The sequence below is a fragment of the Trichoplusia ni genome, chromosome 18 (genome assembly GCF_003590095.1).
Source record: "Trichoplusia ni isolate ovarian cell line Hi5 chromosome 18, tn1, whole genome shotgun sequence".
Classification (NCBI taxonomy): Eukaryota; Metazoa; Arthropoda; class Insecta; order Lepidoptera; family Noctuidae; genus Trichoplusia; species Trichoplusia ni.
The window spans coordinates 4048606-4076359 of record NC_039495.1 but is presented as its reverse complement, the minus strand read 5'-3'; the positions used below and the strand labels follow the sequence as shown (position 1 = coordinate 4076359).

Here is a 27754-nt window from a genome sequence, read left to right as displayed (position 1 = left end):
ATAATTTTTATTAATGCGTGTTCCCCTTATAGCGATTATTTGAAGAGAACTTCATTTAATTTTAAATTTTCCATCAATCGAGGAAATATCGTAGTACTAACAACACCAACGGTTGTGATTGTTGCCAGTAAGAAAAAAAAACAGGGTTGCAACTTTATAAGCGACTTACAATGTTGACAGCTTCTAGTATACAAATCTACCACTGCTTAAAGTTTAACGGTCTTTATGATATAATTTTTAAAATCGCTGTACACGTTTACTGTACTTTATTAATTAAAGGTTAGGGAATTCAAAGGCCATAAATGATTTCACTGTACATTTATTTTCCATTTTAAAACACATAATTACACGAACAAAGTTTCCAGAAAAAAATTGCCAAAATATTACGACCTATCCTCATTTAACTATCACTTAAGTGAAATATACAAACATGTACTCTACGAAAATGATACGAAGCTATTTAATGCGCAAAATACTGTCGGTTCTGCCAAAGATGCTGTGTTGACTAAAGCTTTGGGTAGTTAGATACGTATTTATTATAAAAATTATAACTGTTTTAAAAAGTCTACCATTATTTTTGTTTTAGTCCACATTTACCAGGACAAATAAAATACTCTCGCTAAATACCGTACACTTCCGTTGAGCACTAAATGCGACATAATAATGTTATTCAATGATTAAACTTTGATTATTAGTAAAAAAATAAATTCAGTCCTTCTTCCCGCCTCGATACGGATGGCGTTTTCTGAAATGAAAAGTAAAATTGGTCAAATTATCTAGTAACATTATAAACCTACCTAGTAATGTGTAGTTTGGTCCTACATGCATAGTAGCACTAATTCGTTTTTCATTTATCTTTAGTGATGACATATTGAAATATTAATGTTCAGCCATTTTTTTTTCTGGTGTTCTATCACTAAAACAGTTTTGAATAGTAATAAAACGTATGGCATTTGAGTGTTTTGTAAATGTGACTGTATCATGGAGTTTTATTTCCACATCTATTGCTTATAAGCTTTCATATTTTTTAGCCGGGCCCAGCTCCAAACCACTTAAAAATAGTAGATAAGTAGTTCTTTACCTCTATTAAATTGTAAAAAGGCTGAGAAACTACTTACCCCGGTATAGTGAGAGTGTAGATCCCGAACTTAGTGTTGATATCCTCCAAATGGAAGATGCCCTCGACGTATTCTTTGTCCGCAGGCACGGCCGGCGTCTCGAACACCAGGTTCATGATGTAGTCTTCCACACAGCTGTGTAAATAGGAGAAAATTAGTAATAATTAAATTAGTTAGAGTTGATCTTGACTGGAACTAACCTGACCAGTAATAACAATCATGACGATCGTTAAATTCTTCTAAATGCTATGAATAAACATTATTTTATTTGGGATTTAAGCACCTTCAACACTTCATATTTTATTTTATATTCTTTCTTTCCCATACCGACAGTACCATTAATCTTAATGTAGCAGAACAGTTGTATTCTACAGATAAACCTGTTTTTAAACGTTGATGGTTTTGCATAACCTTTTATCATACAAAAAAGAAACCTAGACGGTTTAGATTAACAAAACAGCCCCGCTACTAGGTGAACTTCCTTCTGCTTTAAAGTTACATATATGTTTATAAATACATACGCACTGTGGATAAATATTACACATTGCCAGGGAACAAAATTTGTCCTTGGTGGGAATCGAACGTCGTGGGATCTGCGGTGTAGAAGTCAGGACACTCACCAATAGACCCGCCATTCAGTTAAATCGTTGATGATCTTAATACAGATCGTTGTACTTACTAAGCACAGGGCTGATATGGCACCAGTTTCTCGATCCTGTTCGGTTTTAGTTTTTCCACATACGGGTCCGCCACTAGTTTGCTGGCGGGAGGCATCGGTGGACCCTTACGAGCTTTTGGCGTTGGAGCTGGTGGCTAAAAGAAAGACAGCCAAAATCAAACTTAACTAAGGTAAAGTATTATCCCACCAAAAACATTAAATGTAAAAAAATGCCAAGTCTCTCGATGCAGTCTTTCCATCGTAAAAAGTTTTGAGATCTCATAGAAGCCAAGTCCTATTCAAAATATTTTGTAATTATAAATCAACATTTAGTAATTGTATCAATAGTTTTCTTTATATTATAATTATAGTGACTTGGCAATGAGCACAAGAAGAAACAAATAAAACGGCATATTTGTAGGAGTTGAAAGTTACACACACCGCATGCGTAAACATTAATATCACAAAATTAATTTTCTTTTGGTTTATCCGTGTCGTCCCAACCGAATTTCGGCAACGGCAGTCAGTCTTAGTGTACTCTCGATTCATTTACTTTCATAAAGCGATGGCCCGTAAGGTATTCTTAATTATTGTATTGGAGCATGTAGTCGGTAGTGACCATCATGATTCACACATAACAAATAATCTGATCACTGGTCTCGTCAGTAACATTTGCACATAATTCCAGGCATCAAGCAGCTTTTAATTTGTGCTCATTGCCAAGTCACTATAATTATAATATAAAGAAAACTATTGATACAATTACTAAATGTTGATTTATAACTACAAAATATTTTGAATAGGACTTGGCTTCTATGAGATCTCAAAACTTTTTACGATGGAAAGACTGCATCGAGAGACTTGGCATTTTTTTACATTTAATGTTTTTGGTGGGATCTCATTTATTTTTTGTAAGTGTATTTCTTTCTTTTTTTTTAGGTGTCATAATTTCTAGGACTTCAGCTACTGCTTTGCTTAGAACCCATTCTCTATCTCTATCTCTTTTGTTTCTTCTCTGAGACTTCGTTACTTCTAATGTAAACAAGCTTAAACTTATATATATATGCATATATATATCTACTAACTTACAAACTATAGCTAAACTAAACTAAATAACACGTAAAGTTCTCCGAATATCAATTATCACTACAATATTTTTTAGTTTCGAAATGGTTTTTCATAGACAGGTGGCGCTATCAAATGAAAATTATCGAATTATTCTGAAGTACTACTTAGACTGCGCTTTGTAACGAAACCATAGCGCGATTCAGACACGTACAACGCCATCTATCGAGCGCGCATACAATATTTATCGCAATACAATGGAGTTTTAGCTTTATTAATTTAATGAATTATGAATTTTATGTATTAATTTGTATTAATGATAGTCTGTGTATTACATTTATATTATTCTTTTCTATTCTATGTATGTATTCATCCAATTGAATAGGTACTTAAACAACGAACAAAGTTAACAATGCAGTCAAAATCCATACATAATGTTCTTGCCAAACCGCAAATATAAAATTGTTTTCTATGGCATATTATTTTTTAATGTTTTTATAATTTTTCCTTTATATGTGGCTAAGGACCTATCTTGGTGCAAAATTTGAAGTTTCTAAGTCTGCTAGAAGTACCTTAGATTTTTGATGATCTGTCAGTGAGTCAGTGAGTGACAAAATGGTGTAACTTTGATCGACCGTAACTCCTAAACCATTAATTCAATTGGCATGTAATTTCGAACTTAAGCTTGTTCTAATGCCTACTATTATTCCCCGAAAAGCTAAACTCCTAGCTTTGTCCACGTCGAAGATACAGGGGGGGCGAAACAGCTGCGAATCGCTTCGAGAAAAGATGGTACGGCCGTGCCCGTTTTGCTCGAGACTTGGCAGGGGCACTGCCGTGCCCTCAGATAAGATATTGCAAAAAAGACTTGGGCAGTTTGGAGTGAAAAACGTGAGAGCTGCTTAAAGCTGAATAGACAATGTAATGTATCATAGAATATCGAATATGATACTTGCGTACAGCACCTAGTACCGATGATTTCTATTTATCCTTGATCTCTACCTTAACTGCTCCATATGCGACTTGGATTAAACTCTTGACTTCAGCTTCCAAAATCCTGAGAAACTTGGGAACATTCCACTTGGTTACGTCCTTGTGGTTACCGAGGAGAGCCAGGAGAGGCGTGCTGTCACATTTCGCTAGTCTGGGGAAGACGAAGAAGAAAGAGGTAGATAGGTAAGTCAGGGATGAAACTACTTTCTGAAGTGATAGTATTGCCGCAAGAGGGATGGCATTCTACACCATGAAATGCACGCATTCGTTACTCTACTAGAGTAATTTACTAGATTATTGCTCTGAAATATGGAGGTAGATTCGTAAATATCAAATCCATGTCTAACTAATCAAATAAACCACTACTTAAATCTTGTTTGTATTAAAGACACACCAATATTTTTTTGATTAGATTGTTAACCTTTTTTAAGAAACTTAGAATATTGGATATACATAGTTATTTTACGTATAAAGCAATGCGCTTACTTAACGAGTTCGTCGATTCCCTTCAGCACCTTCGCGATCGTATTATCCGCCGCCACGTTCCTCTCCAGCGTGAGCAGCGTACGCGCACGCTGCATCTCCAACTTCTTCGTATCCTCGGCCAGCTTCCTGTCCTGTTTCTCTTCACGAGCCTCGTTTACATCGCGTTGATCCACTTTAAATGTTAGAAACAGTAATTACTTACTTCAGTAGGCTTTTGTGCTAATTTTTTACTTTTTGTAGCGAAATTTTGAGTGTCAAGAAAAGAAAAAAACTTTTCAGTGACAGGTAATGATACACTGAACTTAAAAGAATCTTGCATAGCTCGTAAACTTGCCAAATTTCCTTTTTACTGCTGATGAATGGATGGAAATTGGATTGAATTCGACAATAAATAAATGAGGAATAGGGGCCCTGGTCCGTGGCTTTTATAAAGCCAGGTAGTGGCAGAGCAGAATGGTACCTAACTATTATTTCTCACCTAATATCTAGGTAAAATATACTTACAAATTCGTTGCCTTAGTACTTCTAGTTCTCTTCTAAGAATGATCGACTCTTGCAAAACTTGACAGAGCAAGATGAAACACGAGAAGTTCTCAATCTCACTAATTTGGAAGTGATTTATAATAGTAGCCGCTCGATCGGAACCAGTGTATTTCTAAAAAAAACCTTATGTTTGTTATTTTAGGCTCTAATTTGATAAACGTATAACCTTTTCTTGTTGAAAACCCGTTTTTGATCAACCTATGCATATTCTTAATAAAACTGATTGTATTCATAAGATTCTGTCTGTCCGAATTTTTTTGACAAGACCTTGATGAAACATTGATCAAAACGTGTAGAAAACGTAGCTAATTTAATTAGAATTAATTTGTTCTCAATTTAAATTGAAAGGTTCCTTGAACGGATGAAGCATAGAGCTAGTTTTTCTCTAATGAGAAATTACGAGTTCCACTTACAAATATTTCTTCTAACAAGGCGTCATGTTTGGCGATGTCCTGCTCGCACTTCTGTATCTCCTCTTGCCTTTTCACTTCCTCTTTCTCATCGGCCTCACAGACTCTGTGGGAACCTTTCACGCGGAGAAACTCTTCTAGCTTCGCGAGGTGGTTCAGTTCTCCTTCGTACGCTTGCATTTCCTTAACACAAAACCTTAGAGGGATACGTTGTTTTGACACGTACAAAAATACATTGACCATAATATAAATAACACGTGGATCAAGGGCAGATTTCCGAGTAGGCTGAATAGGACCTGGAGTTAGGCATGATAGGCATCAAAATTGATTTGTTTTTTTTTTTGTTTCATTAGCGTCTTCTGTAAAACTGCCTGACTAAGTAAACTCTCACAAAAGGTGTCTTAGCATTTATTGTAATTACGCCTATAAGATTTTGGTCATTCATTTACCACTGCAAGCAAACACGAGCTCCATTCCAATTTCTTTGAATTAATTTTTCTTATCATAAAACGCGCATTTCTAAAATTTATTTTTCTATCATCCCATTTAGTCAATATTTAAGAACTTACAGAAATGTCTCTATTTAACTGAAAGAGTCCCTTCCACTTCAAAGCCTCCAGCTTCCTGCAGCACTCGTCTCTGTCCGCGAAGGCTGTTGACGCAATCTCCAGGATGTCCATCAGGTACATCTTGCCTTTCACCAGTTTTCCTATCGTGCGATTCCATTGGATATTGAAACCATTTCTGTAGATTAAAACTGTTATTCTAAACGTTGTTAAAATATGAATGACCGAAACTGTCTGACATTGATAACTCAATTTTTTTTTATTTCTGCCTGACAAGATTTCTAAATGTACTTTTAATCGCGTAGCTTTAATTTAGACTAAGTGCCTAAGTACTATGAAATGCTAATGATGTTCAAATTCAGATAGGCCTATAATACTTAACTCAGCTGTGCCATACCTAATCAATCTACTATCGAAGAATAAACACTATTTATCTAAATCTGTATCTTGATTCCAACATTTGAATACCAACCTCTCAACAAGCAACCTGTGTATTTCTTCCCGCACGCGTTTGTTGTCCGCGTTGACGACGCAGAACCTCTTCGTGGCGAGGTCCAGTCGGTTCTCCATGCGCCGGAGACGATTGTTCGCGTTCTCTATCATACCCAGTTCCTGTACAACAACTTATTAGGACATAGTCTATATTTGAAACATTTCTTTCCGTAGATTGTATACAATTACTAATCATCATCGTCCACCTCCCCAGGGCTCCTCAAAAGAGCGCCAACCATCCCATTCATCATTGCTACTTATATCACGGACATAACCTACTTTTACCCTTTTCATAGATATTATTTCTACCTTTTACCTTTCTTCTAATAACCTTATGTACTGTTTAGTTTGTAGGTAGGTATTTTAGAGCACGAGGATTTCAATTCCAAATAAAAAACCAAGAAGTATTGCCAATTGTGAACTTTATTGCGTTGTGATTTAAATTCAAATTTCATTTTTTCTGTTACAGTTACTTTAATTTCATGTCTTTTTTTATAATTTAATTTCTTAAATTCTTTAAGTCCGCCCATAGTACAAGAATCTTTGAGGGTCTAAATAAACTGCTTATGATTCTTGTTCTTTCTTTTTCGCATACTCACATCAGCTTCAGTGGGGACTTTCTTGGACAGTTCTATAATATTCTTCTGCGCGAGGTAGTTGAGGCAGTCGAGCTCCGCTTGCTGCGCTCTCTCGTCTCTCAGCACGGTCTCCAACTGCTCGTATTCTACTATAGACTTGCGAGTGCCGCTCTTGACGTTGGCGTCACGTACCGCGTGCTGACCTTTTCTAGCAAGCTATTAAGAGTGCAAGATAAAAAGAGAAGATTATGTTTTAGATAAATAATTGAGAGTGAGGGCATTGCTATCTCAATTACGAAGATTTTAATTTGACTTTACAGCAAGTTAATGAAATCGAATATTTTTTCCTTTGATATCGGAGCTATCTCAGCGTTAGCAACTTCATAACAAGAGATATTACTGAAGAGTAAGAAGTAAGAACTGGTATTACTCTCTTCCTGTATAAGCCTAACCTCATTAGCATCTCTATAAACTTAGACATCGTCTATTTATCGTTATGTATCACGACAATGCTCTGACAACATGCTGACAATTATTACTGCATTTAAGTCACCTCGACATCGAAATCTACATATTCGAATCACTCACTTCCTTGATACTCCTACAGTACTGCTATATAAAGTCATGAACTAACATTAATACAGAGCAACGTCTCATGCAGCTCATGCGCGAGGATCCCGAGCTGCTTCTCCTGAGGCGCGAGCTGAGGGATGCCACCAGCGCGCTTCTCCACGCTGCACATAGGCGCCAGCTTTTGGTACTGCGAATAAAAAGGAACCTTAGAATGTGTGTGGATTGTGATTTATAGTGGAAAAAAATGGGGAACAACTTTTCCCAAACTTGTACTCACTCTAGAAGCTATCAAATGGAATGTAATTATGATTGCATTTTTATTCATGCCAATATATGTATTTTGTGATCCTAAGATCTACTGACCGATTATTTGAATAGGTTGGTAAGTAGTACGGAATACAGAACTGTCCCAGAATAACGCAGTCGGATCAGAAGATAAATTTTAAGGACTAGGTACAGTTTCGCACTTCTAGACCTCTCACTGAATTTCCCTTATTTAACAAAATAAAATATTCAACATATCATCTCCTTACCGTTCTTTGGACATTGCTGAGCTCCGCCTCCGGATCCACGACCTTCTGCTCAACTTGAACCGGCATTTTGGTAAAATATTATCACAAGGATATAAACACAAAAGAAAATATGAAAATATCTAACAAATACTCTATCACAACGCAACAGACATTCACGTTGACACTTGATTTTGAAATGTTTCTTTTTCTTGTCATTGTAATGGCCAATATTCTGTTCATTTAAGAAGGTTCGTGGCATAACCCCTGTTTTCTTACCAACATTTTGCCTATCACCAAGTTTTAAAGTACATATTGCGGTTGAGGAAGAGAAATGCTCTATTATATGCTGTGTATTGAACTAGCACGCTTCCACAAACATAATATAAGTTTAAAACGTGATGAAAGACTCTTAGGAACCGTGTTGGTTAATGCCTGGTAGTCATTTGCTTAGTTTATTAGATAACTTCTAAAAATTGAAACGTTGATAACAGCAGTAGTATAAAAACTGTGTCCCGGTTATCAGCGCCCCTCTCGAGAAGTAGTTTGTGCCAGTACAACACCAGAAAAACATAGTCGTGATTTATTCATTATTAGTTAAATTAGACAATATAAAAGTAGTCTACAGTGAAGAAAGTAAAATATATTTGTATGTATGTGTGTAAATTTGTGTATGTTGTATGTATTAACGTGTATGTAGGTTGGGTGTGTGTGTGTGTGCGTGTGTAAAGAATTATGTGAGTTTCACTTCCACAAGTTCTTCTGTATCATCATAACTTAATTGTTTTAGCCAGATATTTAATTTAATTTTAAGTTTATTCTTAGTTTAATGATTTATTTCAGTTAAAACTAAACTGCTACCCACATAAATTATATCGCCATGCATTGGTTCTAAAATAGTATTTTCATTTAAATTTTAAATAGGTAGTGGTACGCACAATAAAATACGGAGTCAGTTTAAACTCATTCTTTATTAATTAATTTCATAAACATAATTAATTATTCATAATGATATTTCTAGTCACTATTAAGATCTTACAAATTAGGATTAATTAAGTACTTAAGAAATGTGTTTTTTTAAGTACACTTGCGAATAAAACAAAGGTTAATTCATGTTGCAATATATTAACATACATAAATAATTATTAGGATTTTTTACTTTTAAGTTTTTAGTTGACATTTCAAAGAAGTTGCTAATTTTTATATTTTTTTCAGGCAACACCTACATAGTAATTCAAAATGCTAAAAACATTTTTCCCCCGTAACATACGGTCATTTTTAAAAAGTAAAAATGATTATGTTATTTCAGAGGAAAAATAATTTTAATATTTAACTATTATGTAGGAAAAATGAATAAAATACGACATCGATTTACATGTATACAAATATGTGTAGATTTGTTATCCAAAATAATTACTTAGGCTCGGAAATATTCTATAAGGCGTTTGAAGGCACTTAATTAAAAAAAAAAAATGTTTCTAATGTAATAAACCCCAATAATTAATATAAAAATGGAATGACTAAGAAGTTACACTCGCCATAACTGTGTTTTGTGCTTAGAAAATAAAAATTAAATACAAGAATTATTGTGAATACAGAATGATTTTCAAATAAAATTAATTTCGAATACAGCAAATATAAAATCAATATTTTAATTCAATAATTAGTTCAGTCTTAAAAATAAATTAAGTACAATAATGTAATATCTCATTTATTGGTGACAAATATATTTTAAATCTTATTACAATGACATAAAGAATAGAGTTTATTGTTTAATATTCTATACATAATATTATATACACATAAAATACATATTGCAGTTTTTAATTGCTTTTGCATTATCCTATTGCATTGTTAAGTAAACAAAAATATATTTGAGGATGAATGAGCTTTTTCCTTTGCAATACCTTTGTAATTAAAATTCTCTGACGTGCATGCGCACTAGCGCCTCTGTCGCCATTTTGAGGAACGAACTTAAATTATTTATTCCACATTTTACAGTTTTTGTTAATGTTCATGATTACTATTTGATAGCATAATTGCTCGTTCAAGCAATCTGTTTGAGTTTCATTATATTGACTAAGTATTTAGTTTTTCTTCATTTTGATTTGTATTTAACAAGAAAACGTTCAAGTTATGAGCATTATGTGTATGAATTAAATATACTTGAGCATGTTCGTACATAGTGATAGAAGATACAGTCGAAAGCAAAAGTCGAATAACCAAATAGTATGTACTAGTACATTAACTGAAATTGTACCGACGGAATTTTCATTAGTTCTTTTAAAATAACCGTTCAAAGACTTTTGGAGACGACTGTTCCTGTTTAACTGAACTTATACAGACTCGTGGTAGAGTTTCACAAGTTTTATTGCACAAATGCATATAAAGAGAGCGTTGGTTGTTCCAAGATTTTATTAAGTACTCTCTTAACTAAAAGTAATTTGCAAATTCAAGTAGGTATAATATAGTTTCAATCGTGTGTACGATATACGTAACTTTTCTGTAATAAGCATAAAGAATAACACTTTCACAGGTTATCAAGAGGGAATCTGTGCGGTTTTCCTTGCGTATAAAAATTACCGAGACCAATACAATTTAAGGTTTGGTATTAGATAAGTATATTTTTGGCAAGTCGCGTGCACAAATAAAAAGTTACATCTACCATATCCACCATCCAAAAATTGTATTTTGCTTAAACATTAACGGCCAAATAAATTATTTCAACTAGTCGGTGAACTAGTTGATCGTATCAACTAGTTCACAAGACAGTTTATAAACTAGTTCGTTAATTGATCTTTCAGTGTGTAAACTCACCATTTATTTTCTAAGGCTGCATCGGTATATTCATAATAAATACAATTGACTTTACTAGAAAGGCACTTTTTAAGGCCAGGTACTTCTTAAGGCACAAACACTTAAGTACCTACTAAATTACTATTGCAGAACTCAAAATATATTGTTTAAATATGTGATATTTATTTAACTACTATACATACTCGTGAATATAACTACACACAAATTATTCTAATAAATCCACCAGATTAGGAACGATTTGCGTTCGTTACACACTTGTTGGTTAATGTCGATATTGTCCGCGGTAAGTTTGGTAGTATCTGAATCATTATCAGCATTAAACATAGAAAATATGGATATTATGGCCATTCTTTACATGCAGTGCCTGCCATAATTTTCTTGACTGCACGGAAAGGTCACCACGCCAAGCACACTGTGCGATATACATTATATTATATTTGATAGATGTGTGCATCAGCATCCTTGTGTTTTAGTTGCGCATCCAATGCCTACAACTGATAGAGAAACTCAGAGTCGGGCAAACTAAAAAATACTGAATATTGCATAAAATAACCAGACAATACCTACCTATATAAAATCTCCGGACAATTTAGACCTTAACCGTTAAAGTGGATCTTATATCCAGTAGACATAGTAATGTAAATAATATGGCTATTAAATGTTCTTCATTAATTAGCAATCTATTATTATTATTATCTAAAAACCTGTTCCACCACATTTTAATAGGATATCGTTATTGGCCCATTTTGTACCAAATTTGGGGAAAGAGAGAAAGACAGAGTACTTCTTTTCTTTGTTTGTTTGTTAAAAGATACTGAGTTATAGACATAACAAATATTAACTGAATTATATTAATAGAGATTTTTGTATAATTTAAATAATTTATATCTGAAAGGCCCTTAAAACTTTAGGGTCCCTAAATTAGGTTAAACCATTACAAATCCAATTCGTACCTTATTATTAATTAAGATTTTTTCTAATAGAAAAATCCAATTATAATGTCTGATCTGGAAATCAGATTTTATTACTTATCTTGTTATTGTCCAGAAACAGACCACAGCCATTTGCACAATTTCATATAACGGAGGCCAAAATTTAAACGAACATTAAGGAATTTACAGAATTATGATTTTTTTCTAATCATATAACTCAGTCCCTTTGTATTCACTTTGTAAATTGATCTGCGGTAAAAAATCTACCCATATATTATTCGTGGTAGAACAGGCGGTAAATCTAATTTTACACTTTAGGTGCACCAAACATCTCACTTGAAGTGACGATTTACGTATTTAAGTACCAACTATACAATACATAGTTAAGGTAATCTCAATAATTAAAATGTTATTTACAAATAAAGCAATGGGTACGTTAAGATTTAAAATGGCTGACGTATTAAAATGGCGGATTAATGACTTACATTACGTTAGTGTTCATTTTTCGTTCTGAACAATTCGTTTTTACATAAATCTATCGTTAATCGTTTACGACGGACCGAAGATATTATTTCTCTTGGATTTCTGTCCGTCATAATAATCTGTTGTACTAAATCCGCCCCAAAGGAATATGAAGAATGCCCGAGTGCCAAATCATACAGCCATTTTACAGTGAAAAACTAAAAATACACAATAAAACATTAAAAAGTAATTGTAAACTAATTAAAACCAATCTAACTACGATACTAACTATCACTGCGATAGTATAAAAATCACACGGTTTATAAAATAAAATTAGAACATAACCTAAAAATTCGGTGATCGCGAATGCGTCCGTACGGTAAATCAAGATGGCGGTCGCTACTAGCAATTTTGACAGATTTTTGTACAAAAGTATTAAAAATAGGCTGTAGGCAGCTGGTAATGTAGTTGTATGGTAGTATTTGATGATGATAAGGTAGAGGGTTGATATGGTAGTGTGGTCTGCGGCTTCACAGAGACGCACCAAGAGTGGGGTACAACAGATCACCGGTGAAAAAATCCAAGGAGTCGCGAGGTCCTGGTGGGCGGCGGCTGTTCCGGGAGCTTCCTGCGCTTCTCCTGGGTGGTCAGCTTGTGCTTCATCTGCTCGTCGATCAGCTCTTGCATGTCCATCTGGAAATATTACAACTCTTTAAGTAACGTCACATTCAAACATGCTTAAAATTACTCTGCAGTAAGCAATAACTCAGAATATAAATTAGTGTCACTCAGTTACATCTATCTTTCAGAGGTACAACTAAATACGGACAGAATTAAAAAATAATAATACTCAGACTAAACTCGAAACAACGACTAGTTCAACATACCAGTACATTTTAAAAATCAACAGACTTGTATCACAATTTAAAAGGTAAACTGGTTAAAATAAAAACAAGTATATCTCCAGTACATACCTGCCACTGCTCGAGCTGCTGTCCAAGGTCCACCTTCTGGCGCACCGCCTCGTACAGCTGGCTGTTCGCCTGCATTAGTTCCACTCTGGTCTTCGCTAAAGCCACCTGGAAAGTATAACGACATGTTTTAATAAGTATATCATAACAATCATGGAACATAAAGCTTACCACCACATTAAATCCGATGACTTAGACTATTCTTCCTAGAGTGGTACAACAAAGAAGAAGTCGCCTGATTAAGCGGTGGATGTCCATAACGTTAACTCCACATTCAAAGGTACCACAACGGTAATTTTATAGTTTCGCTATTTGGAAAACTCTAAATTTTTACAGATTTAGAGTTTTGAAACTGAAACATTACAGAACAATTCCTTTTAGGCGAATTGTAAGAATGCCATTCTGCGAGGGGCTGGTAATACAAATATGCCTAAGTGCACCATATAAAGTCAGGATAGATAAAACGCCACTTGTTTATCGGGCTAGAAGTTGACAGATACAAAATGACAAAGTCCTCGTACCTCAGCAGCCTTCTTCCTCTCGATGGCCTCGTCCCTCTCCTGGCGCGCCTTGGTGACAGCCTCGTCGTTCTGCAGGCTGCTGTAGTTGGCATCGTTAAGCAGTTTGTCACGCTCCTCTGCTGCTGCACGGAGTTCCACCTCGGCCACTGACAACTGGAAACAGAAATGAGGTTTGTTATAGTCGTGAATTAAAAGTAAGACGGGAAGAGGTCCGTGATTGGTACAGCGTGCTGCTGGGGAGTGCAGCAACAGCACGTAGGAAGCGGTAAAGGGTGGGCAAAACTGGGTGCTGTCAAATGTAATCTGACCTTCAAAAAGTGCTACTAAGGCCCGGTTTCACCAACATCGAATTAACACGAGAGTAGCTACCCCAATATAAATTTATTCTAACCATTTACCCCTTGGTTAACTTCAATTTCATTTCACCAAGTTAGTCTGCGGATATCTTAATCTTGTTTAGTTACTCTGTAACCTTGAACGAATGGATGGAATGAAACTAGAACGCTACCAAGTAAAATAGTCCGGTTGTTCCGTGCCTGAGCAATGGCGCTCCCTATTTTCTAAAATTGTTTGGATAATGTTTTGACTTATGCTTTGATCATATTTGATTAGTTTCCTTGTTTATAATTGTCATCAAAATAAAAATAAATAAATAAGACCTGGAAATGGCAAATTATAAGAGAAAGCGATCTGCTAATTGGATGGCATCAGAAAAGACGCAGCTGGTAGATCTAGTTACTGAGCATTTTCATGTCATAGAAAATAAAAGAACCGACGGGGTTTCAATGAAGCAAAAACTTGCGGAATGGACGACAATATCCAATAAATATAATTCGCAGACAACGCTTTCCCACCGTACTGCCGAAAATTTGAAATCCCAGTGGGAAAGTTTAAAAAAAGCTACCAAAAAAGAAGCATCTTTTAAGAGGATGCATTTAATTAAAACCGGTAAGTGTATGTTACAAAATTTTTATGGCAATTGTATCTATAAATCTACAAAAACTTGTTTTTTCTTAGGTGGTGGACCATCAAGGCCGAAGATTGATGATCCTCTTCAAGAGAGGATCCTGGGTCTTATAACGCCAAGTGCTGTAGGTCTACATAATCCGTATGATAAAGATAATGTAAACGTTACAGAAAATATCACGGAATCATTTTCAGCAGAGGCACATAAAAAGGGTTTGTCAGATATCAATTCATACCTAATAAATAAAAGTAACAGCCTTAAGCTTTGAATAGTATGATAATGTCTCACGAAAGTTTAAACTCAATGTATTGTGTCTTTGCACGATGATCTTCTATTATATATTTTTTCAGACGAATTATTACATACAATTCCTGGCCCTGAGGTTCAGACTAAGTCAACACACCACGTTGATACTAATGAAACCATGAATAATGTGGTAAAGTTGCACACTTTTTACATCATAGATTCAAAAATATTAAACAAAAATGTTCCTTAATTTTAGTAAATTACCTGTTTCTTCATATGTGTACTGTATTTCCATGTTTACGGTTGCTTTACATATTATGTATCTTTTTTAGGATTGGGGCGATTACACTCCAAACTGTCTAAAAACGCCTGTTTCAGAACAATTGAAACCTTCAGGCAAAAAAAGGCCTTATTCAGGAAAACGACTTGAATGGATGTCGAAAAGGCGGCCGCAACTTACGAGAGCCTCTCTTGAAAACTTGCAGGAGTTGAAGGGGAAGGCTATTAATGTCCAAATCGAGCATGCAGCTAATGAGAGAGAAGAAGCTAAAAAATTGTTTGAAATCCAAATGGATATACAACAAGAAATTTTAAAACAAGAAAAAATTAAAACTAGGTTGCTACTTTTAGAGTTGAGACAAAAAAAACGCAAATAAATATTTATTGCTTATAAAATTTGTTTTATTGGTTACAATATACTTTGAAAATAATTATTAATGATAGCATCTCGCACTGAATTGGGCCTGATGTATTGTTGTGGATGTTGTGGTTGCTGAGTTATCTGACCATGGTGTAAAAGTTCATCCCATGGAGCTGGAAGTTGTAGTGCGGGATCATCAATGGGATTGACTTCACCTCGTTGCATCAACATATTATGCAACACGGCAGTGGCTACAATAATAGTCAAAGACTTGTCCAGCTTAGTGCGAAGCCCTAAGGCCAATGCAGGAAACCGTTTCTTCCAGATCCCGTATGACCTTTCAACAGGATTACGAGTCCGTATTTGTGACTCGTTATAGAGTTGTTCCACTGGAGTCCTAGGGTTCTCTAAAGGCGTCATCATGTACGAAGTGGAAGCATACCCACCATCTACTAACAGCAAAGCATTGCCATACTGGCCAGTTTCAAACTTACTTTTTATGCAACTATTATTGAATATAGTGCTGTCGTGAGATGAACCTGGCCACCGGGCTACTATATCAGTGATCTCCAAGTTTGCATTGCAAATAGTTTGCACGTTGATGGAAAAGTAGCCCTTTCTGTTGCGATATAGTTCTGCATGATCTCCACCTGGTGAGGATATACGGACATGAGTACAATCCATTGCACCAATGACTCGCGGAAATCTAGCGATTTGAAAGAATGAATCCTGTTCTTTTCGTATTTCCTCGCGTGTTGTTGGAAATCGGATATACTCTTTGTGCAACGATGCTATTGCTGCACTGACTTGGTGAATAACTCTGTGTGACGTTGGTGTACTGATACCGACAAAGTCACCAATGCTCATTTGGGTATTATTTGTTGCGTAAAATCTTAATGTAGCTAATAATTGATTGACAGGCGATATTGGCTTATTTCTGAAACAAAACGAACAAGTGCTAGAATTAATTTCCACTTTTTACATAGAAGAAGGCACCTTTTTTAAATAAAATTTGCATAAATTACATAAATAACATGCTATTATTAAGAAAACTCACCTATCTGATGTATACTCCAAGCGGTGCTCGATTTTTGCCAGTAAACTTAATGTTGCCTCCTTGGATAAGCGAAATCTTATCACAAAATCGTGTTCGTCGTACTCTTCAAAATAATTAGGCCTTTCCTTAAACCACCGTGGACGAGGACAAAAATAATCATCATCTTCGCTATCGGTTTCATTTATTAATGCATACAAACGGCGCGCCATTTTTTAAATGCGATGAACTGACTTGACAGTGACACTTCTAACCAAAGATTAGCAGCTTATATGACCGAAATTGGCGGTATATGACCTTATTCTAGTATAGAGGTTTTATCATTAGTTTAAATGTTGGTGAAACGTAAAATGGATATACTCGAGAGTAATTAACGATTTATTCTTGTACTAAGACTTATACTATGTTGGTGAAACCGGGCCTAAAGTAGAATAATTTGAATAAATGACTTTTGATTTTGGTGATCTGCGTAAACATTATCTGCATCCGATAAGCGTAGCGTGGCATTCAATGGTTATACTTCGTTTAACTCAAGACTTCTAAAGAAAAAAACAAAACATGCTTGAAATCGGATACAGAAAAATAATATTTAACAAAAATCCTCTCGTCGATTGAGTTTCCCACGATACGTTTCCTGATCACTCGGTCGTTCTGTGAACTGCCCGGTCGCTGCCGGACCACTATTGTTTTTGACGCGCATCGTGAAACATACCCATTGTGATGTTAGCAAGGAAACTAAAATCGTTACGATTTGAGTTGTAAAAAGCATACATACAAGCATATTTCAATTTTGTTTCAAATTACAGAACAAGGAAATGTTACATCAAACAAAAAAGAAATACAATCTAAACTATTTTAATGAAGTTTGTAAAATATAGAGACAAAAACGACTAAAAAATCAAGCAAAGATTTCACTTAAAGTTTAGGACTCGACAAAAACCAACATTAATCTTGACATTATTTTACTAGCAACACTTAAAACATTGGCAACTTAAAATATTGGCAACACAATCGAATTTCAAAGAATAAAGAACAATAACAACATTATAATCTAGGCCGTATAAAATGGCCAAATAAAAAAAGAAAGTGGGCTATCGCATGTTACTCACACATTAGAAGATCATAGCTTAATGTGTGAACTAGCCTTAATACATAATTATAAGTACGCGTATAAAGTAAATCTCTTTGTTATAAGGCTATGGATACATTAGAGTGTGCACAAAGTTTATGGTGTTGAAAGCGTGTGGATTATGAGCTTTGTAAACGCTGTGGCTGTCGAAAATTACGGGTTGATTATCTCCAGGTGAAATAAGAGGCTGTTAAGAAATACAGATCATTATCTAATGATTGTGAAAGATATGCGATAAAGATTGACCGATGGCACAAAGATAAAAGCTTTGTCAGACTGAAATCAAAATGAGTTGGTCCTTATTTAGTAGCAAAAAAGTGGCTAAGTGGCAAATTGGAGGAAACTCGTATCAAGCTGCTGCGATTGAATGCCTGTCAAATAAGAGATATTTACCTAACACAAAAACAAAGCATATTCGCATCTAAAGATTGGGAGAAAACTCCCTAAACAACCCTATAAAAAGCTAGACTATCTAGCTCCTTAATCAACATGAAAAATTTTCAAACCACCCAACTTGACCCATCATTACATCGCACCAGTACAGTTGACCCCACTTAACATAAACAAGGACTATAAATGCCAATGGAAATTAATGTGACTAAAAAACGCGATATTCTTCAAAATAGCTGACTGAGCAAGTGAGGTCGTTAACCTTATGACGTGTGTTGACGTCACAAGGGTCACGCCATGCGGTTTGCCAGACCTACCTACAACTTTTAAACTAAGACCTTTGCAGATGAGGGAGCGAGAGCGCGCTTTAGACGTTGTAGAGCGGTCTCGCTCCCACACTGCAATAGTTTTACTTTAGGCGGTAGTGGTAGGCGTCTTGCAGTCTAGATCGCTAGCTTAGATTGTATGTAGGTACTAGGTTTCAAGACGAATAATTTATGGGTATACTTTTGAGATTGTTTGGCTACTTATTTTGATTGCTTTTGTTCGTGATAGCCGATTTCTTGATATCTTGGGCCACAGATCAGTCATAAATCCTTCTGTTGTCTAGCCTCTGAATTCATATACAAAAATCATAAATGTAATCTTTGCTGCATAAAAAACAACTTCTGTGATTTAAAGAAAAAGATGATTGATGCTATTCTTTTCACTTTTCTGTTAGTAGATACCCACATGATTCCTTGATTTTCTCTTAAATGTAACAATACACATTTTAATTCAAAACAATTAACATAATTAAATGCCTCAGTTACGTTTAGAGAAAACGAATATTATAATTTCATACTGGTATGAATGGTAAATTTAAGAAATTAGAAATAATTAATGGTTACTGCAAAATACTTCATGTCACTGCCTACTCGATAAGACATTACAAGCGACTCAGTCTAAGTCTGGAAGTCTGTCCCCGCGACACAAGGATTTTATTCCTAACTGCGGGAGTCGTCTTAAAAAAAAATATTGTTGTGTATTCATTTGTTCTATTTTAGAAGACCAACGAATGACTCAAAGCGCTGAAAATTTTTATTGTGATTAGAATGGTCGCAGCTGTAGCCTGTAAGTTAAACATCAGATTGATCCTCTTAAAGAGAGTGCGTTCAAAATTATTTGTCTCAAGTGGTTGAAACTAGTAGCCGTTACGTGGGTGTAAGTGGGTGGTATGGCTTCTCGTTTTTGGCCTAACCTTGAATTTGATACGGCTTTATTGGCTATCGTTAAAACGATCAAAACAGCTAATGTTTTGTGTATCGGGTTGCACCATACTTGGCCGGTAATGGGGCGAAAGTTGTTTTGCATTAAGTTCAAAGCTCGTATTATGACAAAGTCAAGCATAACTGCATTATAAACCTTTATAAAAAGGACTGTTTCTCTTTCCTATGTTTTTAATCGAAACTCAAATTATTATCAGAATTGTAAAGTCACTTAGGAATATTTTAAAGCGTAGGTTTTAAGATAACATGCGAAACAAGCTTAATCTTCTATTTTCCTAACGAAGTATCTTATAAGTGGTACTAGCCATTCACTACACCTCCACAAAGAAAAAAAGAGATCTGCCTAGGGGCCCCCACTTGTCATAATAAGTTAGAATATCTTATCCAAAAACCGATCTAAGCAGCTACTTATGTCAAATGACCCAAACGGCGCCATCCAATCGATAAAATCGACGTTCAAATTGCATTCAGCAAAGCATTCTTGCACAACACTTCAGCAAAGAAGCTTAACCAGTTACACAACCATACGTATGAAACCAATAATATCACAAGTATAATACGAGACTACCCAAAACGATCAAATGCAATGAATTCAATTTTCACTTTCTGGCTGTTTATAGGTAATATTTGTAATATGAAAGTGGTCAACATATATTTTGCCATTATTAAGATAGCCTGGTGTGATCACGATTGCAAGAGAAGATGATATTACTTGTTTACAGTTCCAAGATTTAGGTTATCTAAAACCAATACTAAATCGTTCCTAGGGAATTCTATTTGTTTTTATAATAAATTGCCTAATAATATTACTTGTTTACCTTTTAGCAAGTTCAAAATGACCGTGAAATCGATGCTGATTAATAAAACTTATTATAAAATTAGTGATTATGTAGATGATAAGCGCGCTTGGTCTTAGTATTGTCTCGGTACATGTGGCCTCCCTGGTGGTCGACTAGATCAATTTTGTCTCACTTGCTACTATTAGTTTCCACGTCTTCATTCCTGAAGGTTTTGACATGCCTTGACATTCCTGTTAAGGAAATCCTTAATAATATGTAGTCCTAATGAAATCATTAGGACTACATATTATTTGATGTATGTAAAATATTCATTTTGCTCGTCTTGCCTTGTAAATGCATCAACAGTGTAAACCCCAGTAGAATTTGGATTGTTGGATTTATTATATTTTTTTTTATCATTTTACTATTTTACGCTGTTCTTGCATAAACATAATAAAAAGAGTAACTTATGGAGTTTCTTGCCGGTTCTTCTCCATAAGAGTGACACTTTGGAACCGCGCAACTAGAGCCATCACCTTAACTTTTTGAAAGTGCCTGGAAAGCGGCCTACTTGAAATAAAAAAACTTTTGATTTTGATTTTGATTTTATTTTGATACACTCTATGAAGGCCCAAGGTCATGAAGTAATAGGGAATTATGAAAAACAGGATGCGAAACAAAAGTTTGTCATCCGGGTCCTAATAAGACTGATGTGGTTAGAGGTTAGAAAAGGAATGATATACAGATAGATATCCCTTAACCATTTCGCTGGAAATGATTAACAAGACTGAATACACTTTTAAAACATCCCTATTATCACTGGAACCTAACAGCTTAATGTAACTAACGATTCAGTAATTATTTAAACCTGAACTGTTCTACTGCACGGAAAAGACCCCTTTTTCCTCTTCCCTCTTATAAAACAGTCAATTTTATATTATACTCACGTCAACAACAAGATTTATGGAGTCGCACGCGTACTGCAATACCTAATTACATACTTCATGAATACATTGGATACCTAATCAGATTCTATAGAACTTAATTAAATTCTGATACCAATCTTTGAATTCGCAATGAAGCGTTGCAGACTATTCAATTGCCAGCTCACATTACTAATTGCTAATTGCATTTCGTGATAAAATCTAGCGAATTGATAAAGTGGTTATGTAGTTGTAATTGGAATTCTGAGTTAGCTCGTGTTATGTTTGGTTTAGATGATTTCTTTATAAAAAAAAAGTCAGTAAAATAAGTGTTCAAATAGATAACTGCATGTAAAAAAGACTGGAAGGCAGAAGACAGTTTGTTTGGAAGGAAAAGTTGGGATCTGCAAGGAGGTTTTACTTCATAACATTTGCTCCCATTCCGGTGAAACTACCTCTAGCATCTCTTGGGCACGCTTCTTTTTGCTTATGATACCGATTATTCTTTTTACTAAGAAAAATACTTTGAAAACTTGTTAGTAATTAAATAGATTCTTGGTTTTTGTCAAGAACTAGGTGGCTATGTAAATAATTTTTACTGTACCTAAAAAAAATATCTTGTTTTTTGATGGTAAGACATAAAAGTCTAGGATAACTTATAAATATGTATAAAGCATTTCTCAAAGGAAAATTTAAGTTTCGGGACACGTGTCAGATAAATTTCTTTGGAATCCTATTAGGTCTGGCGACTGAAGAAACCACTTAAAGCCCCCAGGATAATCCTTGTAAGTCGATTAGACGATCACGTTTCACTAATTCATATACCCTTGACTTTTGCACGACAAAATTAGCGACACAAATGTTAGAAAGAATAACAATTACTTGAATAATACTAGAGGTCTCCCCGTCCTGACTTATTGATGAAAGGTTTTCTTTATTTACCTCATATTTTGACGCTTATTTTGTAAGTAAGCTACCACATCGTATGAAGTATCATGATTGATTCGGAGATCCATTTTTTTTGATTTTGGCTTTTCTATTTGCCAGATATTTTTTCCTTATAAAAGTTTTTGTAGGTAATGTGGATAAATATTCATCTTCCGAATTTCTGTCCCAGGTACATACTGCTGACTATTAATAGAATATTCCAAATACTGATTATTGAACAACGTTTGTCTATCACTGATCACCTGCTAAGATACGTTTCACTCCACTTACCACATCCACGTGTGACTTCTCGAGTACATAACAAAAGCTATCGTGCAGCACTCAACGAAACCACGGATCACTGCCAGCTAAAACCAAATCGATTTCGCGCTGAATCGGTTTAGATCACAAACGGTATTTCAATTGGCTTACCGTGCAGTAACTGTGTAACCGATGCATTGCCATCGAAAGTTAACTGTATCGATGAAATCGACAGCTATTGATCTATGGGGTAACGTGACGTAGACTAACGGGCTGTACACAATGGATGATGGTTTCAGTATCCTAGTTTACTGAGCTAGTCTTGTGAATACAGTTGGATGTACTGTTACTTATCAGGTTTTAGTACAAGTTCCATTTACCATGTCTTCAATAACTTGTGTTCGAATTACTGCTTCCCGTTTTGTTTTTTTTTCGAGCTGTAAAGCTTACGACATAATATATAGCGCCGCGTGCGTAAAATTTTCAAGCGATAAAACAAATCATTGCCGGCGCCGGTATGGCCACGGCGCTCATTAATGTTGCATCCATCCTAAGAAAAGAGATAATGTAAAGATTAAATACTGACCTTAGACGAGAGATCAGCAATGATTTCATTCTTCTCATCGATCTGTCGCTCCCGCTCCAGCGCGCGTCGCGCATGCGCGGCGATAGAGTCCCTCACGCGGGATCCCTCGAGCGTCGCGTACGCGGCGACTGCGTCTGCGCATGCGGCGGCCAGCGCCCCGCGCCGTAACGTCTCGCCCTCCTCGCCGTCCAGTGACGTCAGCGATAGGTCTGAGTGGAGACCTACAACAAATACATACTATAAATTATATATAAAGTAATGAGTACACTTATGTTATAGAGAGGTAAGGTGATGGTAATGATGGTCATGAACTGATTTTGAAACAAAATTTACTAATACATATAAGGCTACGTGCTTCTTTTTAGTATCATAGGTGATGGATATAATATCGAATACAATACCCCCGACCAAATATGTATGGGTCAGCGCGTATAAAATACTGTAGAAAAATTCTCTCGATATCGGTTGTTATTATGCCGGAAAGGTGGAGAAACCTAACATATATGTATAATTAAATTGGTTAAACTTATCAGCAAGATAATAATGCAAACCGATAAATGAGATAATAAACGTGTCTCAGAAATAAAAAAAATAACATTCACAATTAGGATGATAAAAACAGATCGTCCTATCGAATCATCTAACGGATGTTTTAGTCCACAAGGTCAATAAACTTCCATAATAAAATCAGATTTGCGTTTAATTTCACACCCATCTCCACTGACTCAGGAAAATATAACATTATATTGTAAATGACATTACTTTCTCTGTCACCGCCACTTTCTCATAAAGAGAGGCAATTTAGAGTATTGTCCACGCCGCATCAGTAAGGAAGTGTTTGTAACGAGGTGTTGTGATCTGAGGATAGTTCACGATGTATTTTAGTACGTTAGATTCAATGACTTGAACCTTGCGGTGTAGTTTTAATAGCGGGGTTTTGTACTGAGGTTGAAAAGGGTGTTTTTTGGCGGGCCCTACAGAAATGTTTAATTGAATAGTGCTTTTGCTAAATCTGCGATTCTATAAATTATCGTTTTTCATACCCGTTAGGTACGATTTAACACTTAAAAATTACATTTAAGTATTTAGTGATCCGTGTTTTACCATAATTATCGTCTTTGCCAAAAACAAGATTGAATACATCAAAGAAACTCTTTAATTCCGACATCCAGGGCAGAATTCTATGACCACTGGCTATCACTGAATAAGTTACGAAAAACAAAAGCCAGAAATAATTCCAAAAGAGACTCCAACCTTTGCCATTTTCTAGTATGTTCGATATGGGTAACTTTCAGTAACAAGCGACGGTACAATGTCATAGGGCGGGAGCATGGTACGCCATGACACCTCGACCCGCGCCATCTTGGAGGTCACAACACTCACAACTTGCTAAAATAAGGATACACCGTGAAACTTGCCAGATTTATTCGCTTTGTAAGGTTAATTTACAGCTGTTAATTACAATTTGACTGTATTTCGTCTTTTGTATATAACATTTTTGTCAAACACTAACATTTATTTGAAGAATTGTGGTAAGATTTTACGCATCTTACTTGCCTTTGCCTTGCCTTATTTTTTCTAATACCTAAGACGAAATAATAAATATCTGAAATATTTGACGGTTTGCTCTTGCGCATTTTGGGTAAAGATCGACAGTTTGAAACTTACGAAATTCATCATTGGCTAATGGGGCGTCAGTAGTTATAAAATTGAATAGCATTAGTAGACAACACTCAAACCGATATCCTACGTAACATTGTAACTTCACAAGTCTAATGACCATAAACATATCACAACGCGCATAAACATTCGTGATTTGGATCGAATAGTTATGGTTTTAATACATCATCTGTTATGTTTCCGCAAACCGAATCAGGAACCAGTGAAGGTCGGTAGTCTGCAGGCTTGCGTATTCTGAACCATACACTATACAGGTGACGCAGTAAAACCAGTTTGATACAACTTTTAATTGTTTTTTTTTCTTCGGTATATTTTGATTCGGTTTTTTTTTAAATAATTCTACACAGACCTGGACGCCTGTAGGGTGTTCTTTTAACTAAAGTAAATGTCTGAAAAACTAAGTAATTACAAATATTATGTTTTATAATAGAATAACTATTTTTCATGGTAATATTGGTATGTATAAAGAATAAATTATAGTAAAAAGCTCCAAAAAGCTTTGAAAACATTAAGTTCCTGTAGACGTAGTCGGATAAAAACCTTATTCAAGATTTATTTTATAAAGTTGCAGATTAACAATGTAAAGATCAGCTTTACATAAATTGATGATATCATACCAATGAATAGTTGAGTTCATCAAGTGACCTAATGCTCTCAAAATAATCGTGATTTTCAATAGTTTGAAATCTTTCTACATGTTTTGTGTATACGCAAACAATTTAATTATGTCAGTATTCAAAAGAATCGATTGTGAAGTATTCTATTTTATTTAATGTGTTACAGGAAACTTTACATGATGCGTGTACCTAAATGGATTTAGAAATAACAAAATTTACTTGTTACACTTAAACAAAACTTCGAAAAATCATTTTAGTGTTATCTTATGAAAAATATGCAAAATATGTATTAGAAACCAAAACATTTCATCCAATTATCAAAAAAGACACAAAGAAAACTGAATTCAATTGATTATTTATTTAAATATTTAATTTGAATTAAAGATCTTGAAATAAAAAAGCAAGTAGTGAATATGCTAATTGATTGATCGTGACATTAAAAAAAAATGTCATGATAGATTTTAATGACTTGTACAGAATGGAACTTCTGTTTATGCGTTGTAATGGTGTGTTGCCCTACAAATGGTCACGCGAGCTGAGGCTACATTTACCCGGTTATTTATGTTATTCCGCGTACGAAATGCTCCTACACCATTTATTTACCAACTTTTTATATTTATAGCGATGTTAACTAAATAAATCTATATCTATACTAATATATAAAGCTGAAGAGTTTGTTTGTTTGAACGCGCTAATCTCAGGAACTACTGGTTCAAATTGAAAAAATCTTTTTGTGTTGAATAGACCATTCATCGAGGAAGGTTTTAGGCTATAAATCACCACGCTGCGACTAATAGGAGCTAAGATACAATGGAAAATGTGGAAAAAACAGGATAGATATAAATCATAACTTATATCTTCTAACCACGCGGACGAACTCACGCGGGCAACAGCTAGTTTTAAATAATCGCCGCAACTGATGAAGAATGCAGACGTTTTCTTTTGATTGTCTATCATTTGATGATATATGAATATGTTGTTATTAATAATAACAATATTATAATTAATAATAACTTATTATAAATGTGGTCCGGCTGTGTAGGTGCATGCCAAAACTATAATTTAATAGTAACCTTTTTATCAAGTCAAGACTAATACAGTGACGTATTTTATAAAGCAGCTAGAATAATATACAAATCATATTGGATACAAAAACAGTTCGTGCTGTATTTTTCAAGGTATCAAACTAACAAACACAGTGGCTTTTCTTGATGGGAAATCATCAAATCCACATCAAAGCAAAAGTGGGAGTCCCCTTTTGCTTCAGCCGAAGGATGTGTCAGACTTTGACTGAATATCGTTGCTTTCAATTGGCCATTAATTTTACAAATCGATATTAGCACTATATTGGATATCTGTATACGCTATGTATGTTATTTAACTTTAATAAATAGTAATCGATTCGTAACAAAGAAAATTGTACCATTTACGCAGAGCAACACAAATACAACGTCCAATATATGAGTCATTCTAGAACTACGTCATGTTTAACATTTACCTTCGTCTGTGACGTATGACGCTAATAGCTTGGTACAGCCCTCATTAATATTTATCAAGAGTTCATCGGTAATAACTCAGGGTATAATTCAGTATATTGGCGTTATATTATTGTGATCTTCTTTAAGAGAGGTAACATATTAAAACCGCATGTCTCCACCCGTGAGCAAAAGGCTGGACTTCCTTTTTCGCGGCTATGCTGTCCAACTTTCTGGGCACGTTTCCCTGCTTTTACGGGTATAAAGATGACTATTTTTGACGCTTTGGAAATCTATTAATTATATGAAATTCTTGTATTACGGTGTACGAAATGGAACTCCTCCGAAACAGTTCGACCGATTTGCATGAAATATTGTGAGGCTCTGAGAATTGGACAAAATCTATTTTTCAAACCCCCATGTTTTTTATTCCCTAGAACTCATGTCTATGGAAAAACAACGTTTTATGAGACAGGAACCACCGGAGAACTATAGAAAAGTGGTAAATAGGTAGTTAGCGTTCTTTAGTCCGCTGAGACTGAATGCAGAAGGCAGAGCACCAAGTGGTCTGACGCGATTGAGGGCAGACGTAGTCCAGGAGTGGACCAAAGCTGATTTTATTGATCGAAGGCCGCTTTTAAGTAAAAATTTACAATAAAGAACTATAAAATATATAAAACACATCTTCTTGTTCATTTATTTGACCGCTGCTTTTTATACAGAACGTTGTTGGCTTTGTATAAGGTAAATTCAACCTCCTCTGGGGTTACTTAGCCTAGTGAAAGGACCACTCATCCTCTAGAGAATACACTACTAGTTAAATGAAAAACATAATTCAAATACGCAGTATTACGGATCGATGTGCTTGCGTGTTGTCTGAACTAGTTTTCGGGGTTATTAGGCATTACAACCTACCTGTACTGAAGCTTTAACTCCATACAAATAAGGTTCATTATCCAATGACACTGGAAATACTTGTACCAGAGCCTTAATGTGATATAAATAAGGTTGAATATCCATTGACAATGGAACGCAACTTTCATTATGTTGTAGTCTTATTGATATTGATATGTATCACGCAGATTGCGTAGAGGGTAGGCAGGGTGATGAGGAAGACC

General features: G+C 35.1%; 4 protein-coding genes across 7 annotated transcripts in view; 1 reads left to right on the top strand and 3 right to left on the bottom strand.

Annotated features, from left to right (window-relative positions):
- Positions 1 to 263: 263 nt before the first annotated feature.
- Positions 264 to 8166, bottom strand: LOC113503190. The gene is made up of 12 exons (XM_026885027.1): positions 8016 to 8166; positions 7544 to 7669; positions 6931 to 7125; positions 6312 to 6451; positions 5843 to 6017; positions 5277 to 5456; positions 4825 to 4975; positions 4321 to 4492; positions 3844 to 3985; positions 1798 to 1931; positions 1119 to 1253; positions 264 to 745 (listed from the first exon to the last, which is right to left on the bottom strand). The coding sequence occupies exons 1-12, from the start codon at positions 8079 to 8081 to the stop codon at positions 709 to 711; spliced, it is 1653 nt and encodes a 550-aa protein (XP_026740828.1). The 5' UTR covers positions 8082 to 8166; the 3' UTR covers positions 264 to 708.
- Positions 8167 to 8943: 777 nt separating this feature from the next.
- Positions 8944 to 27754, bottom strand: part of LOC113503219 (bicaudal D-related protein homolog) — a 128399-nt gene continuing 109588 nt past the window's right edge. For both annotated transcript variants that reach the window (XM_026885111.1, XM_026885112.1), the window contains exons 6-9: positions 22865 to 23085; positions 13695 to 13847; positions 13177 to 13281; positions 8944 to 12895 (exon numbers count right to left, since the gene is read on the bottom strand). In XM_026885111.1, coding sequence (XP_026740912.1) covers positions 12767 to 12895; positions 13177 to 13281; positions 13695 to 13847; positions 22865 to 23085 — 608 coding nt within the window. In that variant the 3' untranslated portion in view covers positions 8944 to 12766. The remainder of the gene's footprint in view (positions 12896 to 13176; positions 13282 to 13694; positions 13848 to 22864; positions 23086 to 27754) is intronic.
- LOC113503221 lies at positions 13881 to 15577 on the top strand. Of its 3 annotated transcripts, XM_026885115.1 has the most exons (4): positions 13881 to 14642; positions 14712 to 14873; positions 15012 to 15097; positions 15240 to 15577. In XM_026885115.1, the coding sequence occupies exons 1-4, from the start codon at positions 14360 to 14362 to the stop codon at positions 15561 to 15563; spliced, it is 855 nt and encodes a 284-aa protein (XP_026740916.1). In that variant the 5' UTR covers positions 13881 to 14359; the 3' UTR covers positions 15564 to 15577. The 3 variants fall into 3 exon arrangements, 2 of the variants coding, with proteins under 2 accessions (XP_026740916.1, XP_026740915.1); XM_026885114.1 differs by having other exon boundaries at positions 13882 to 14873; XR_003401410.1 differs by lacking the exon at positions 15012 to 15097 and having other exon boundaries at positions 13882 to 14873.
- LOC113503220 (putative nuclease HARBI1) lies at positions 15232 to 17254 on the bottom strand. Its single transcript, XM_026885113.1, has 2 exons — positions 16605 to 17254; positions 15232 to 16484 (listed from the first exon to the last, which is right to left on the bottom strand). The coding sequence occupies exons 1-2, from the start codon at positions 16811 to 16813 to the stop codon at positions 15596 to 15598; spliced, it is 1098 nt and encodes a 365-aa protein (XP_026740914.1). The 5' UTR covers positions 16814 to 17254; the 3' UTR covers positions 15232 to 15595.